Source organism: Vulpes vulpes, chromosome 11 (genome assembly GCF_048418805.1).
Source record: "Vulpes vulpes isolate BD-2025 chromosome 11, VulVul3, whole genome shotgun sequence".
Lineage (NCBI taxonomy): Eukaryota > Metazoa > Chordata > Mammalia > Carnivora > Canidae > Vulpes > Vulpes vulpes.
In genome coordinates this window covers 48,737,541-48,753,663 of record NC_132790.1, presented here as the reverse complement: position 1 = coordinate 48,753,663, position 16,123 = coordinate 48,737,541, and the positions used below count along the sequence as shown (strand labels likewise).

General features: G+C 36.9%; 1 protein-coding gene across 5 annotated transcripts in view; it reads right to left on the bottom strand.

The window, feature by feature from the left end:
* CNTN5 (contactin 5) overlaps positions 1 to 16,123 on the bottom strand; it is a 1,288,935-nt gene that overhangs the window by 68,430 nt on the left and 1,204,382 nt on the right. For all 5 annotated transcript variants that reach the window (XM_072726266.1, XM_072726270.1, XM_072726267.1 and 2 more), the window contains one exon: positions 14,748 to 14,906. In XM_072726266.1, coding sequence (XP_072582367.1) covers positions 14,748 to 14,906 — 159 coding nt within the window. The remainder of the gene's footprint in view (positions 1 to 14,747; positions 14,907 to 16,123) is intronic.

Genomic DNA, 16,123 nt, shown 5'->3' with positions numbered 1-16,123 from the left:
GCAGTTCTGGCAAACATGCTTAGCCACTTGGCAGTTCAAAGCAGCAGATTAAGAATATACCTCTTTAATTAAAAACCTCCAGTTCGTGGGATCTAAGCAAAAGCTCTTCTTGGAGTAACTTTTGTACTATATTTTGATTTTATTAAAGCATAAAGTTGTCAATACAATTGTCACAGAGTGAAATGCTTTTTTACATAGTATACATGCTCTATTTGGGACTTATTTTCCTGTTCATTCATCTCTGCTGTCTAGGAAATATTTCTGCAAGAACATTTGTTACAGGGGTGATAATAGAGAAAAGGGAGAACTTCCCAAATGCAAATTAAGCAAATTTTAACATTGCTTACATCAAAATATGATCTCATCACTTCTTTTTTCAGCAAAACTTCTTAAAATAGTTATCTATATTGTCCTTCTCTCCTTTTTCCTTTTTTTAAATTGAATTAATATACTGTGATATATTAGTTTCAGTTGTACAAATAATGATTCAAAATTTTATTCATTACTCAGTGCTCATCAGGATAAGTGTACTCTTGATTTCCTTGATCTTTTTACCCTTCGCCCTACCTACTTCCCTTCTAGCAACCACCAGTTTGTTCTCGGTATTTAAGAGTCTGGTTTTTTTGTTTGTTTGTTTGTTTGTCTCTTTTTTTATGTTTGTTTTGTTTCTTAAATTCCACATATAAGTGAAATCATGGTATTTGTCTTTCTGTGACTAATATACTTCACTTAGCATTATAATCTCTAGGTCTATCCATGTTGTTGCAAATAACAATTTCTCATTTTTTCTTATGGCTTTTTAATTCCATTGTATATATGTAGCATATCTTCTTTTCTCCACTCTTCTATCAATGGACACTTGCACTCCTTCCCTATCTTGACTACTATAAATAAAGCAGCAATGAATACAGGGGTAAATCTATCTTTTCAAAATATGTTTTCTTTTACTTTGGGGAGATAGCAAGTAGTGGAATTACTCATTCATATGGAATTCTATTTTTAATTTTTTTGAGGAACCTTCATACTGTTCTCCACAATGACTGCATCAATTTGCATTCCTACCAACAATGCATGAAGCTTCCTCTTCCTCTACATCATTGCCAGAACTTGTTATTGCTTTGTCTTCTTGATACTAACCGTTCAGTATATATTTCATCATGGTTTTGATTTGTATTTCCCTGATGATTAGTGATATTGAGAATCTTTTTATATGTCTGTTGACCCTTTGGATGTCTTCTTTGGAAAAATGTCTATTCAAGTCTTCTGTCAATTTATTCATTTTTATTTTTTTTAATAATAATTTTTTCTTTTTGGTGTTGAATTTGCCAACAAACAGAATAACACCCAGGGCTCATCTCGTCAAGTGCCCCCCTCAGTGCCCGCCACCCAGTCACGCCCAACCCCCGCCCTCATCCCCTTCCACCACCCCTAGTTCGTTTCCCAGAGTTAGGAGTCTTCCATGTCCTGTCCCCCTTTCTGCTATTTCCTACCCATTTCTTCTCCCGTCCCCTCTATTCCCTTTCACTATTATTTATATTCCCCAAATGAATGAGAACATATAATGTTTGTCCTTCTCTGATTGACTTATTTCACTCAGCATAATACCCTCCAGTTCCAACCACGTCGAAGCAAATGGTGGGTATTTGTCGTTTCTAATGGCTGAGGAATATCCCGTTGTATACATAGACCACATCTTCTTTATCCATTCATCTTTCGATGGACACCGAGGCTCCTTCCACAGTTTGGCTATTGTAGACATTGCTGCTAGAAACATCAGGGTGCAGGTGTCCCGGCGTTTGATTGCATCTGTATCTTTGGGGTAAATCCCCAGCAGTGCAATTGCTGGGTCGTAGGGCAGGTCTATTTTTAACTCTTTGAGGAACCTCCACACAGTTTTCCAGAGTGGCTGCACCAGTTCACATTCCCACCAACAGTGTAAGAGGGTTCCCTTTTCTCCGCATCCTCTCCAACATTTGTTGTTTCCTGCCTTGTTAATTTTCCCCATTCTCACTGGCGTGAGGTGGTTTCTCATTGTGGTTTGATTTGTATTTCCCTGATGGCAAGTGATGCAGAGCATTTTCTCATGTGTGTGTTGGCCATGTCTATGTCTTCCTCTGTGAGATTTCTCTTCATGTCTTTTGCCCATTTAATGATTGGATTGTTTGTTTCTTTGGTTTTGAGTTTAATAAGTTCTTTCTAGATCTTGGAAACTAGCTCTTTATCTGATACGTCATTTGCAAATATCTTCCCCCATTTGTAGGTTGTCTTTTAGTTTTGTTGACTGTATCCTTTGCTGTGCAAAAGCTTCTTATCTTGATGAAGTCCCAATAGTTCATTTTTGCTTTTGTTTCATTTGCCTTCGTGGATGTATCTTGCAAGAAGTTACTGTGGCCGAGTTCAAAAAGGGTGTTCAACAGCCTGTGTTCTCCAGGATTTTGATGGAATCTTGCCTCACATTTAGATCTTTCATCCATTTTGAGTTTATCTTTGTGTATGGTGAAAGAGAGTGGTCTAGTTTCATTCTTCTGCATGTGGATGTCCAATTTTCTCAGCACCATTTATTGAAGAGACTGTCTTTCTTCCAATGGATAGTCTTTCCTCCTTTGTCGAATATCAGTTGAACTTGAAGTTGACAGTCCACTTCTGGGTTCTCTATTCTGTTCCATTGATCTATGTGTCTGTTTTTGTGCCAGAACCACACTGTCCTGATGACCACAGTTTTGTAGTACAACCTGAAATCTGGCATTGTGATGCCCCCAGATATGGATATCTTTTTAATATTCCCCTGGCTATTCGGTGTCTTCTCTGATTCCACACAAATCTTAAAATAATTTGTTCTAACTCTCTGGAGAAAGTCCATAGTATTTTGATAGGGATTGCATTAAACGTGTAAATTGCCCGGGTAACTGACATTTTTACAATATTAATTCTGCCAATCCATGAGCATGGAATATTTTTCCATCTCTTTGTGTCTTCCTCAATTTCTTTCAAAAGTGTTCTGTAGTTTTTAGGGTATAGATCCTTTACCTCTTTGGTGAGGTGTATTCCTAGGTATCTTATGCTTTTGGGTGCAATTGTAAATAGGATTGACTCCTTAATTTCTATTTCTTCAGTCTCATTGTTAGTGTAGAGAAATGCCACCAATTTCTGGGCATTTATTTTGTATCTTGCCACACTGCCAAATTGCTGTATGAGTTCTAGCAATCTTGGGGTGGAGGCTTTTGGGTTTTCTATGTAGAGTATCATGTCATCGGCGAAAAGGGAGAGTTTGACTTCTTCTTTGCCAATTTGAATGCCTTTAATGTCTTTTTGTTGCCTGGTTGCTGAAGCGAGGACTTCCAGTACTATGCTGAATAGCAGTGGTGAGAGTGGACATCCCTGTCTTGTTCCTGACCTTAGGGGAAAGGCTCCCAGTACTTCCCCATTGAGAATGATATTTGCTGTGAGCTTTTCATAGATGGCTTTTAAGATGTCGAGGAAAGTTCCCTCTATCCCAACACTCTGAAGTGTTTTTACCAGGAATGGATGCTGTATTTTGTCAAATGCTTTCTTTGCATCTGATGAAAGGATTATATGGTTCTTGGTTTTTCTCTTGCTGATATGATGAATCACATTGATTGTTTTATGAGTGTTGAACCAGCCTTGCGTCCCGGGAATAAATCCTACTTGGTTATGGTGAATAATTTTCTTATTGTACTGTTGGATCCCATTGGCTAGTATCTTGTTGAGAATTTTTGCATCCTTGTTCATCAGGGATATTGGTCTGTAATTCTCCTTTTTTGGTGGGGACTTTGTCTGGTTTTGGAATTAAGGTGATGCTGGCCTCATGGAACGAATTTGGAAGTACTCCATCTCTTTCTATCTTTCCAAACAGCTATAGTAGAATAGGTATGGTTTCTTCTTTAAACATTAGATAGAATTCCCCTGGGAAGCCATCTGGCCCTGGACTTTTGTGTCTTGGAAGGTTTTTGATGACTGCCTGTTCAAGTTCTCTATTTCTTCCAGCTCCAGTTTTGGTAGTTTGTGGCTTTCCAGAAATGCGTCCATTTCTTCTAGATTGCCTAATTTATTGGCGTAGAGCTGTTCATAATATGCTTTTAAAATCGTTTGTATTTCCTTGGTGTTGGTAGTGATCTCTCCTTTCTCATTCATGGTTTTATTAATTTGAGTCTTTTCTCTCTTCTTTTTAATAATGCTGGCTAATGCTTTATCTATCTTATTAATTCTTTCAAAGAACCAACTCCTGGTTTTGTTGATCTGTTCCACAGTTCTGGTCACAATTTCGTTGAGTTCTGCTCGAATCTTTATTAACTCTCTTCTTCTACTGGGTGTAGGATCTATTTGTTGTTTTTTCTCCAGCTGCTTTAGGTGTAAAGTTAGGTTTTGTATTTGAGTTCTTTCCAGTTTTTGAATGGATGCTTGTATTGCGATGTATTTCCCCCTCAGGACTGCTTTTGCTGCATCTCAAAGGTTTTGAACAGTTGTATCTTCATTCTCATTAGTTTCCATGAATCTTTTTAATTCTTCCTTAATTTCCTGGTTGATCCTTTCATCTTTTAGCAGGATGGTCCTTAACCTCCATGTGTCTGAAGTCCTTCCAAACTTCTTGTGATTTAGTTTTAATTTCAAGGCATTATGGTCTGAGAATATGCAGGGGACGATCCCAATATTTGGTATCAGATAAGACCTTATTCGTGACCTGGTATGTGGTCTATTCTGGAGAAAGTTCCATGTGCACTTGAGAAGAATGTGTATTCAGTTGAGGTTGGATGTAAAGTTCTGTAAATATCTGTGAAATCCATCTGGGCCAGTGTATCATTTAAAGCTCTCATTTCATTGGAGACGTTGTGCTTAGAAGACCTATCGAGTGTAGAAAGTGCTAGATTGAAGTCACCAAGTATAAGTGTATTATTATCTAAGTATGTCTTAACTTTGGTTATTAATTGATTGATGTATTTGGCGGTGCCCACATTCGGGGCATATATATTGAGGATTGTTAAGTCTTCTTGTTGGATAGATCCTTTAAGTATGATATAGTGTCCCTCTTCATCTCTCACTACAGTCTTCGGGGTAAATTTTAGTTTATCTGATATAAGGATGGCTACCCCTGCTTTCTTTTGAGGACCACTTGAATGGTGAATGGTTCTCCAACCTTTTATTTTCAGGCTGTAGGTGTCCTTCTGTCTAAGATGAGTCTCTTGTAGACAGCAAATAGATGGGTCCTGCTTTTTATCCAGTCTGAAACCCTGCGTCTTTTGATGGGGTCATTAAGCCCGTTCACGTTCAGAGTTACTATCAAAAGATATGAGTTTAGTGTCATCATGGTATCTATTCAGTCCCTGTTTTTGTGGATTGTTCCACTGGACTTCTTCTTAAAGGGGAATTTTGAGAGTCCCCCTTAAAATTTCTTGCAGAGCTGGTTTGGAGGTCACATATTCTTTCAGTTCCTGCCTGTCTTGGAAGCTCTTTATCTCTCCTTCCATTCTGAATGAGAGCCTTGCTGGATAAAGTATTCTTGGTTGCATGTTCTTCTCATTTAGGACCCTGAATATATCCTGCCAACCCTTTCTGGCCTGCCAGGTCTCTGTGGAGAGGTCTGCTGTTCCCCTAATATTCCTCCATATAAAAGTTAGGGATTTCTTGTCTCTTGCTGCTTTAAGGATCTTCTCTTTATCTTTGGAATTTGCAAGCCTCACTATTAAGTGTCAAGGTATTTAGTGGTTTTTATTGATTTGGTGGGGGGGATCTCTCTATTTCCTGCATCTGAATGCCTGTTTGCCTTCCAAGATTAGGAAAGTTTTCAGCTATGATTTGTTCAAATACATATTCTGGCCCTCTGTCCCTTTTGGCGCCCTTGGGAACCCCAATTAAACGTAGGTTTTTCTTTGTCAGGCTGTGACTTATTTCCTTTAATCTATTCATGATCTTTTAATTGTTTGTCTCTTTTTTTCTCAGTTTACCTCTTTGCCATCAACTTGTGTTCTGTGTCACTCAGTTGTTCTTCCACCTCATTAACGCTCGTCGTTAGGACTTCTAGTTTGGACTGCATCTCATTCGATTGATTTTTAATTTCTGATTGGATCTAAATTCTGCAGTCATGAAGTCTCTTGAGTCTTTTATGCTTTTTTCTAGAGCCACCAGTAGATTTATAATAGTGCTTCTGAATTGGCTTTCTGACATTGAATTTTAATCCAGATTTTGTAACTCTGTGGGAGAGAGGACTGTTTCTTATTCTTTCTTTTGAGGTGAGGTTTTCCTTCTAGTCATTTTGCTCAGTGCAGACGGGCCAAAAACAAGTTGTATTGGGAAAAGGAGAAAAAGAGAGAGAAAGAAGGAAAGAAAAGTGAAAAAGAAAAAAGGAAGAAAAAAGAAAAAAAAAAAAGATACGAAAAAGAGAAAGAAAAAAAGGGTAGGGGAATCAAATAGAAATAAAAAATTAAACAACAACAACAACAACAACAAAAACCAGGGGGGAGTATCTTCTGATTCTGTGTACTTTTAAGTCCCTTGACTTCCCCTCGAACTGGTCCGTCCAGCTGGTCTTCTGGGGGAGGGGCCTGCTGTGCTGATTCTCAGGTGTGTGCACCTGGGGGAGCTGCTCTGTTCCTGCCTGGTGCAGGGCTCAGTGGGGGCTGTTGACCCCGTGAGGCCCCAGGAGGAACAGTTCCAGTGGCGGGGCCAGCTCTGCAGCCCTGGAGTCAGCTGCCGCAGTAGCTCCAGGGCTCTCCGTCTGCAGGGCCTGGAGGCTCCGGGCAGGGCCGCTGATCTGCTCAGATGGGGCAGGAGCATCCTCGCTGTCCTGGGCCCTCCCGGCCTCTGCCTGTCCTGGGGGAGGCCGGATCCTGGGCTGTGTCCCGGCGCCCTGTGCTCCGGGGCCTGCGCTGTTGGACTCGTGCTCCCGCCCCACAACCCCTCCGCGGAGCCGCCGCCCGAGCCCCTCCGAGCTGCTCCCGCCCCGCCTTGTGCGCTGCAGCCCTTAGGGAGCTCAGGGGCTCTCCCGGGGCGCAGGTGCCTGTTAGTGTCCCCGGGAGCCCGAGGGCATCCCCGCCCTCCTGGGTCCTGCTCCAATTCCCCGGGAGGCCTTTCCCCCCGGGAAGGTTGGTCCAGCTCCTGCTCCTTGGGGACGGGGCTCTCCTGTCCTGGGGACACTCGCCCCGGCCTCAGCCCGGCTCCTCGCGGGGCCCCTCCCCCTTGGAGGCCTTTTGTGTCTTTATTTCTTTTCCCCCGTCTTCCTACCTTGATAGAAGCGCGAACTCTTCTCACTGTAGCGTTCCAGCTGGTCTCTCTTTAAATCTCAGGCCGAATTCGTAGATTTTCAGGGTGATTTGAAGGTTATCTAGGTAATTCGGTGGGGACAGGGGACTTGGGGACCCTACTCTTCAGCCGTCTTGCCCCTCCCTTCCTCTGTCCAATTTTAAATCAGAATTTTTTTAGTTTTTTATTTACATTTTTTTTATTTGTTTGTGTGTGTGTGTGTGTGTGTGTGTGTGTTGTTTTTTTTTGTTTTTGTTTTTGTTTTTTTGTTTTTTGGTGTTGAGTTCTTTATATATTTTGTATATTGACTGCTTTCCAGATATATCATTTACAAATATCCTCTACAACTTAGTAGGTTGTTTTTTATTTTGTTTTATTTTGTTAATGTTTCCTTCACTGTGAAAAAGCCTTTTATTTTGGTCTAATCCCAACAGTTTAATTTTGCTATTGTTTCTCTTGTCTTAGGAAACATATTTAGAAAAATGTTGCTGTGGCTGATGTCAAAGGAATTAATTGCTCCTTATGTTTTCTTTTAGGAATTTTATGGCTTCAGGTCTCACATTTAGGTCTTTAATCCATTTTGAGTTTATTTTTGTGTATGATGTAAGAAAGTGGTCCAGTTTTATTCTTTTGCATGTAGCTGCCTAGTTTTCTGGCACCACTTATTGAAGAGACTGTCTTTTCCCCATTATATATATATATATATATATATATATATATATATATATACACATATATATATATATGTTCTTGCCTCTTTTGTTGTAGATTAATTGACTACATATGTGTGGGTTTATATGGGGCCTTTGTATTCTGTTTGATTGATCTATGTGTTTATTTATGTGCCAGTACCATACTGTTTTTATTACTATAGCTATGTAGTGTATCTTGAAATCTGGGAATGTGATATTTCCAGCTTTGTTCTTTTTCCTCAAGATTATTTTGGGATTTTCAGGATCTTTTCTCAATACTTAAAAACTTAGTATTATTTGTTATATTTCTGTGAAAAATGCTACAGGTATTTTGATAAGGATTACTGTGGATAATCTGTGGATTGCTTTGGATACTATGGATATTTGAACAATATTTGTTATTCCAGTCCATGAGCATGAAATATCTTTTCATTTATTTGTGTTGATTTTAATTTCTTTCATCAGTGTTTTATAGTTTTCAAAGTATAGGTCTTTCACCTCCTTGGATAACCTTATTCCTAGGTGTTTTATTATTTTTGGTGTAACTATAAATGGAACTGTTTTCTTAATTTCTTTTTCTGCTACTTCATTACTATAATACAGAAATGCAACAGATTTCTGTATATTAATTTTGTATCTCGTGACGTCACTGAATTAATTTGAGTTCTAAATTTATTTTTATAGAGTCCTTTGGGTTTTTTTCTATATAGTATCATGTCATCTGCAAATAGTGAGTTTTACTTCTTTCTTAACAATTTGATTGCCTGTTATTAATTTTTCTTGTCTGATTGCTATGGCTAGGAATTCCAGTATTATGATAAATAAAAGTGGTGAAAGTGGACATCTTTGTCTTGTTCGTGATCTTAGATGAGAGACTCTGAGTTTTCATCACTAAGTATGATGTTAGCTGTGAGTTTTTCATACATGGGCTTTATTATTTTGAGATGTATTCTTTCTATACCTACTTTGCTGTGTTTTTATCACAAATGGATGTTATACTTTGTCAAATGCTTTTTCTGCATCTATTGAGATAATAGGATTTTTATACTTTCACTTGTTAATGATAGATATATCATAGTGCTTGATTTGCAAATATGAACTACTTTGCTTCCCTAGAATAAACTCCACTTCATCCTGGTGAATGACTTCCTGTTCTGTTTTGAACTCATTCTTGTGAAAGCTTAGTTATTATTTTACTAAAACTACTATTGTCAAAGTAACCAATGATCTCTATGTTGCTAAGATCAAGGATTAATTCTTAATCCTCATTATACTCCATATGTCAGTAGCATTTGGCATAGTTAATTACTTCTTTTTCCATGATGATTTTTTTTTCTTTTTTCTTCCAGGATATTACATTATCTTGGTTTTCTTTTTTAACTGAATGACTAGTTTTCCACTGTATCCTTTGCTTTTTTTCCTCTTCTCCACAATTTCTTACTATTGAAATGCTCTAGGGCTCAATTTTCATACTCTTCTCTATTTTGTGTTCATATCCTTGGAGATGACATGCAGTTTTATGATTTTTTTTTATTTATTTATGATAGTCACAGAGAGAGAGAGAGAGAGGCAGAGACACAGGCAGAGGGAGGAGCAGGCTCCATGCACCGGAAGCCCGACGTGGGATTCGATCCCGGGTCTCCAGGATCACGCCCTGGGCCAAAGGCAGGCGCCAAACTGCTGCGCCACCCAGGGATCCCCCAGTTTTATGATTTTAAGTGAAATTTATTCCAGTAACATTCCAATTTACAACTCTATTCTAAACCTCTCTCTTAAACTCTATCTTCATATATGCTATTGCCTATCTGTTGTCCTTAGGGGGCCCATCTCCAAATATTCACACTAGGAGTTAGGGCTTCATCATATAAACTCTGGAGGGGGGCACAATTCAGTCCATATCAGGCAGGTTGCAATTTTAAATAAAATGGTCAGGATAAGTCTCATTAAGGAGGCTCATTTGAGTGGGGTTTTAAAGGAGATGTGTATTTAGTTATGCCAATAAGAGGAACCATGCCAGATAAGAGGAACAACTAGTGCAAATTAGAAACATTATATGTAGGAGCATTAGAAGATCAGTGAATCAGGAGCAAAGTAAGCATTAGTTAGAATGGTAGAAGATGAGTTTGGATAGAGATTGATAGGATAAGTCATATAGGACTTGGGCTTTCATCCTGAGAGAAATGGAGAGACATTGGAAGATTGATGTTATGTTTTATCTTTTAATGCGTTAGTTCAAACTATGTTGAAAATAGGAAGTAATTAACATTTAATGAGGTAATAGGGGTGGGGCTCTTCTATGATAGAATTAATATTCTTATAGGAAAGGATACCAGAGCATTCACTTGTTATTTCTCCCATGTGAGGACATAGTGAGAAGGCTGCTGCTACAAGCCAGGAGAAGAGTTCTCACCAGAAATTAAATCAAATTGGCTGTCACCTAGATCTTAGAATCCCAGCCTTTAGAACTGTGAGAAGAATTTCTCTTATTTAAGCCACCAAATTTATAGTATTTTGTAATGGCAGTCTGAGCAGACTAATACACTGCCCCTACCATAATACTTTTGAATCTCCTTACAGTATTTCTTTAATCTTTCATTCAGTAACTTCTAAGATACTATATAATTTGTTTGTTTATTATGTTATCTGTTTATTGTTTGTCCTCACCGTGGAACATAATCTCCAGAGGGGTAGAGATTTTTATTTTGATTTGTTTACTCATATATCTTAAATGCCTGGAATACTACCTGGAAAGTGTTCAACAAATTTATATTGAATGAATGAAAAAGGAGTTCAAATTGTCAGGTATGATAAAAATTGGTACAGTTAATTTCTGTTTTAAATGTGAAGTAATTATTTCAGGCTTTACATTAAAAAAGAAAATATGAAATAAAAAATTCTTCCTCCCAAAGATACATGCATTTATATCTTCTTATCAATAACTATAGGTTTTAAAGGCTTTGTCCCTCACCCTATATCCTCTCCCCATCCTTAAATCTTAAATCTTTTTGAAAATAAAAACATTTATAAAGTCTAAGTTCCTTGCTACTTGTATGCACTATAAAACAATTATAAAATGTATATGTTGAAGGTATTAATATTTTTGACTAAATGACATTCAGTATGAGATAAATTAAAAACAAATTTGTTAAAATAAAATTGAGATTTGATTTCAAATGCAATATCAGGGAGGTTAAAGACAGTTGAGATTGTATACTAAAATAATTATTTTAAAAGTCTTGGAGGTATCTTTTTATAAGGATCTGTTTTTCTGGAAGTATGGAGACAAGTTAGTTTCAAAGAAAACATTCAGCTTCAGTGAAACATCCCATAACTAAAAATAGTGGAGGATACCATATTTATTCAGGGAGAGAACCCTGTTAGACTGCCTTTCCTTGTAGAAGAATGGCAACCTAGAATTTAATTAAATAGTTAAAGGTACCAAAGAAGCCTATCTTGTTGACAAATTTAATCAAACAATCAATCAATGGAAAATATATCCACAGATAGAAATATATCCACTGAAAGAATAGTTAAAAAGCATGTTTGAATTAAGTAAACAATGACCAATTAATTCTATGATTATAGGTGATTGGTTATTCTTAAATAGACACAATAAAATACCAAGTCAGTTAATAATTCAATAATAATGATAAAGTCAGATTTCCAAATCAAAAGCAATTTGAACAGAAAAGGGATCTGCTAGTGAAATTATCTACTTCTTATGGCTATTTTCATACTTTCTTCAAAATGAATAATTTAGTCACATTCTTAGTCACCCAATCTTAATCTGATTTTTGAATGGGCAATACTGATAAGTTAATTCCATGTTTCATCAGCTAGAAGGTCCAGATGTAACTCATTATCTTATTTGTCAAAAATAAGTAGTTCACTAATTTTCTTTTGTAATTATGGTTGTATATAAAGGAATCTTAAGTAATTTTTAAATACTATGAATTGCATTAACTTTATCACAGAGTCCAAACCTCAAACTAATTTTTTCCTTCTAACAGATATTTCTTCATTAGAGTTTATCTCTATTGAAATTTATTTTGATGAAGAACAACTATGAAAACAAAAGACCCACTGCTCCAAGGAAGCTGCTGTGGCTCTAGAGGGACTTCTTTACCTATCACAGGCATGAAAAAAGTAGTGGTCAGATTTAGCTAGGGACTAAAACCATTGAAAACTATTACTTTAGAGCAGGCAAAAGTTGAGTACTGCTCCTTGGCATGCTTGCTTAGAGGATGGCATGCTTGACTTTGAGAAGTGAGTGACCTCATTAGATACTATGAAGGGCAAATAAAATTGATCACCTGCAGAAATATATTTTTGAGAAATATATATTTTCTTATTAATACAATTAAGCATAGATTTCTTAATAAGTAACTGCTGATCTAAATTTTAAAAAGAACCCTTAATTTAAAAATATTCCAGCCCTCAAATTATTTTAGAAAGATGAGAATGCAACTTTATAGTAGGGACTTCTAAAACAAATAAATCCCAAAATTAACATTAGTCTAAATGCCAAGACCTACACACACACACACACACACACACACAAACACAATCTCTTTCATTTTTTCTTGTGCCAAAAATCTGCATAAATATATGTGTATACACACACACATACATATTTATATTTCTATCAAACAACAAAAAGTAGAAATAGGTGAACCAAGATATGTGAGAAATCAAGATATGATAGTAACTAGGAACCTATGGTTGTAATAGGAAGAAGATTAGATGTACTGGATTGCCATAACATCTGTTAAGATAGGAAGGATAAGAACATGTGGATGGAATGAATGAGGAAACATATGTATGTATTGCAATGTGCCCACAAGGAAAATGTCCCAAGAAGTAAGGGAAGTGTGGCAAAGTGGGCATATAGCATATCTGTGAGTGCACAACACCAGATATAAGATGAACCCATTTTCTGGCTGCAAAGCAAAAGGTTTAGGCTGTCACACAAATGAAAAGATAAAAGCACCGGAGCAAAGGTTAGAAGTATTCTTGAATAAACCTGTTTATGTGGCTTGACTTTATGATCTTTCTAGAATTATCTATTGAATGTAGAGATCCCCCAATTTCTTGGATCTACAGAGGTATCACAGGATTAGTGTGGAGCCAGAAATGAGGCTAATACACACAATTATATGTATTACAAATTAATATCTATATACATAGAGTACACTATGTTGATAATCAAAATCAATTCTATAAATTAATATAGGAACCTAATACTTAAAAAAAGTGAATTGTATTTTGTATGCAAATATAATTCCTCTCTCCCAAATTGTAAAATTTTACACAAAACAAATTTTCTGTTTAAATAATTTATTATTTAAGCAGCAAAATGGACCACTCCACTTCTATAGCATTATGGTTAATTGAGTTTCATGGTTATTGCATTCGGTATTGCATACTGATTTATATTTCACTTATAAACAAATAAATCAATTTTATACTTAGAAAATAAAATTACAAATTCTTACTCAGAATGGACAACTGCTTCTGAAGATTACATTTTATAGATATTGCATACTTTTAAAAACCAACATGCTACATAAGTGTCTAATAACCATCAAGTGATCATAACTTCACATATTCCTATAGACAGCTACACGTGGAGAAATGAGAATTTGGTTACAACATGGAAAGCAAACTATCAGGGAAGAAAATGAATTTAAGAATAGTGCGACTATTACACAAATGTCTTACAAGTAGACATTAAAATTCTGCCTTGTTTTAAACAATGTAACTTATGTTAGATTATCTTTTTCTAAGTAAAAAGATGTGTGACTATAAAGAGGTAGCACAAGGATCTGGAGTAATGAAAAAGTTCTGTACCCAATTTTCTTGGTGGTTACTTGAGGCTACACAACAAAATCTATAAAATTTTATGAAACCACACATTAAAAATTGTATATAAAAATTTGTGAAATCTGAATATAGTATATAGTATATAGATCAGTTAATAGCATTGTATCAATGTCAATTTTCTGATTTGATAATTGTACCATGGTTATGTAAAATATTATCATTAGGGAGAGCTGAGGAATGGGTCCATAGAAAATCTTTGTACTATTTTGGCAACTTTCACATTGAGCCTAAAATTATTTCAATAAACAAATATAAATGATGTGGTCCTCTCTTAGGAATTGAGAGAAGAAAGCAAGATAGCTTTTTCTTTTTCTTTTTTTTTTATTACAGAGCACCGGGGGGCAGCCCTGGTGGCGCAGATGTTTGGCTCCGCGTTTGGCCCAGGGCATGACCCTGGAGACCCAGGATCGAGTCCCACGTCGGGCTCCCTGCATGGGTCCTGCTTCTCCCTCTGCCTGTGTCTCTGCCTCTCTCTCTCTCTCTCTGTGTATTGCTCATAGATGAATAATAAAAAAAAAAAGATAAATAAACAGAGTCATGACATGTCGTGACTTCCAAAAAAAAAAAAAAAAAAAAAAGAGCACCTGGATGTGTTGGGGTGGGGCCCGGGGCAGGGGGCGGCGTGTGATAAGGAGAGAGAATCTTAAGCAGTTTCCTTGCCCAGCACAGAGCCACCTATTATAACTCTGAGATCATGACTTGAGCCTGAAATCAAGAGTTGGACACTGAACTGCTTGAGCCACCCAGGCACCTGGAAAGCAAGATAGCTTTATAGAAAGAGGCAAACAATGGTTAATATTGTAATTAATAACAAAATTTCCAGAATTCAAAATGATCCCACTAAGACTGCTAGCAAATATAGCTCATGACAGATGAAGCTATTCTGGTTGCCTCTGATGTTGCGTTAGAGCCTCTTACTTGTTTTTACTGTTTGCCAGCCCAGGGAGAATGGGCTGCGAGCCTGCAGGTTGTAGGAGGAGATTGGGCTGTGGTTGTCAGCTGCAGGACTCCAGGAGAGTGTGGCTGTGCTTTCGGTGATTTCCTCAACAATCACTACCCCTGGTGGGCCTGGGGGACCTATAGGCAAAAGGGAATGAATAAAGTTAAATACAAGTCATGATGAAGAGCTATGAGAAATTGTATTTCCAATAAAGATCCAATCAAACTATCTAACTGTCTAAATGAAATACATATTTAGTAATGAAAATTGACAGTAGAGAGATGGGATCCAAAGTGGGTACCATGATTTCTGCTGGGAACTTAATTATAGATTTGATTTTTTTCCTAACACTTTGCTTGGAGGCAACTACCAATTACCATTATATTTTATAGGAAAAGAAAAAAATTATAAATACACACAAGAATATGAATGTCAATATTAACTATGGCTATGGACATCAACCACAGCTTAAAGAAGCTATATACACAGCTTATAGAGAGTGATTGGCAATGGTATCAGTAACAAAAAAGATCCCATAGTTAACAAAATATTATAGGTGTATGGGCCTAATTTTTAGGTTCAAGAAACCTGCAAGTGTACAAATACTGTGATGCGACTATGAAGTAGCTTAAATTTTAACAGGGGAAATATCAAGAGCTCTGAAATAATGATAGTTCAGGCCAAAGGGTATATTTTAGAAGTAAGGCATGGACAAATTTTGTGGGGATTTAAAAGGAAGGTGCGATTTTGATGGATGATGATGATAATGATGATGATAATGGTGATGATTTGTGATGGGGATGGGAGAGTAGTTCATCAGAGAAGATTATTTTCCTTATGCTCATGAAAAATTGGTATAGAATAGTGACAATCAATCTATGAGCATGTAGACTCTACCTTCAAGAAACAACTGTGGTCTGATGGAGAAATATACCTTTGTATTATCACTTCTTAAGGTAGTGATATCTAATAGCATTTAAAAATATGTAGAGTGTTTACATTTTAGTGGTTGGAAAGCATGCCGATTTTCTTATTGACATGCTTCTGTTCTTTAATATGGACAATTCAGGCTGCAAGGATTCTTTTATTTTCAATGACAGCAAACAAAAAAACCTTTTAAGTATTTTGGGTTATTTTCTGAATTAGTCCTATCAGTACCATTCTGGCTTCATTTGACTCCCTAGTCCACCTTAATGCCATTGTCATTCACACTATTTGCATCTTTGGTGACAAACTAAACCACATTTATAAGTTCTCAAATCTGAATGGACTAAGTTAACTACTTACTTTCTCTGGCTCTGGTCTTGGCTTTCTAGTCTAACCTTGCTGAGTCAGATTTGATTACAAAGTCTGA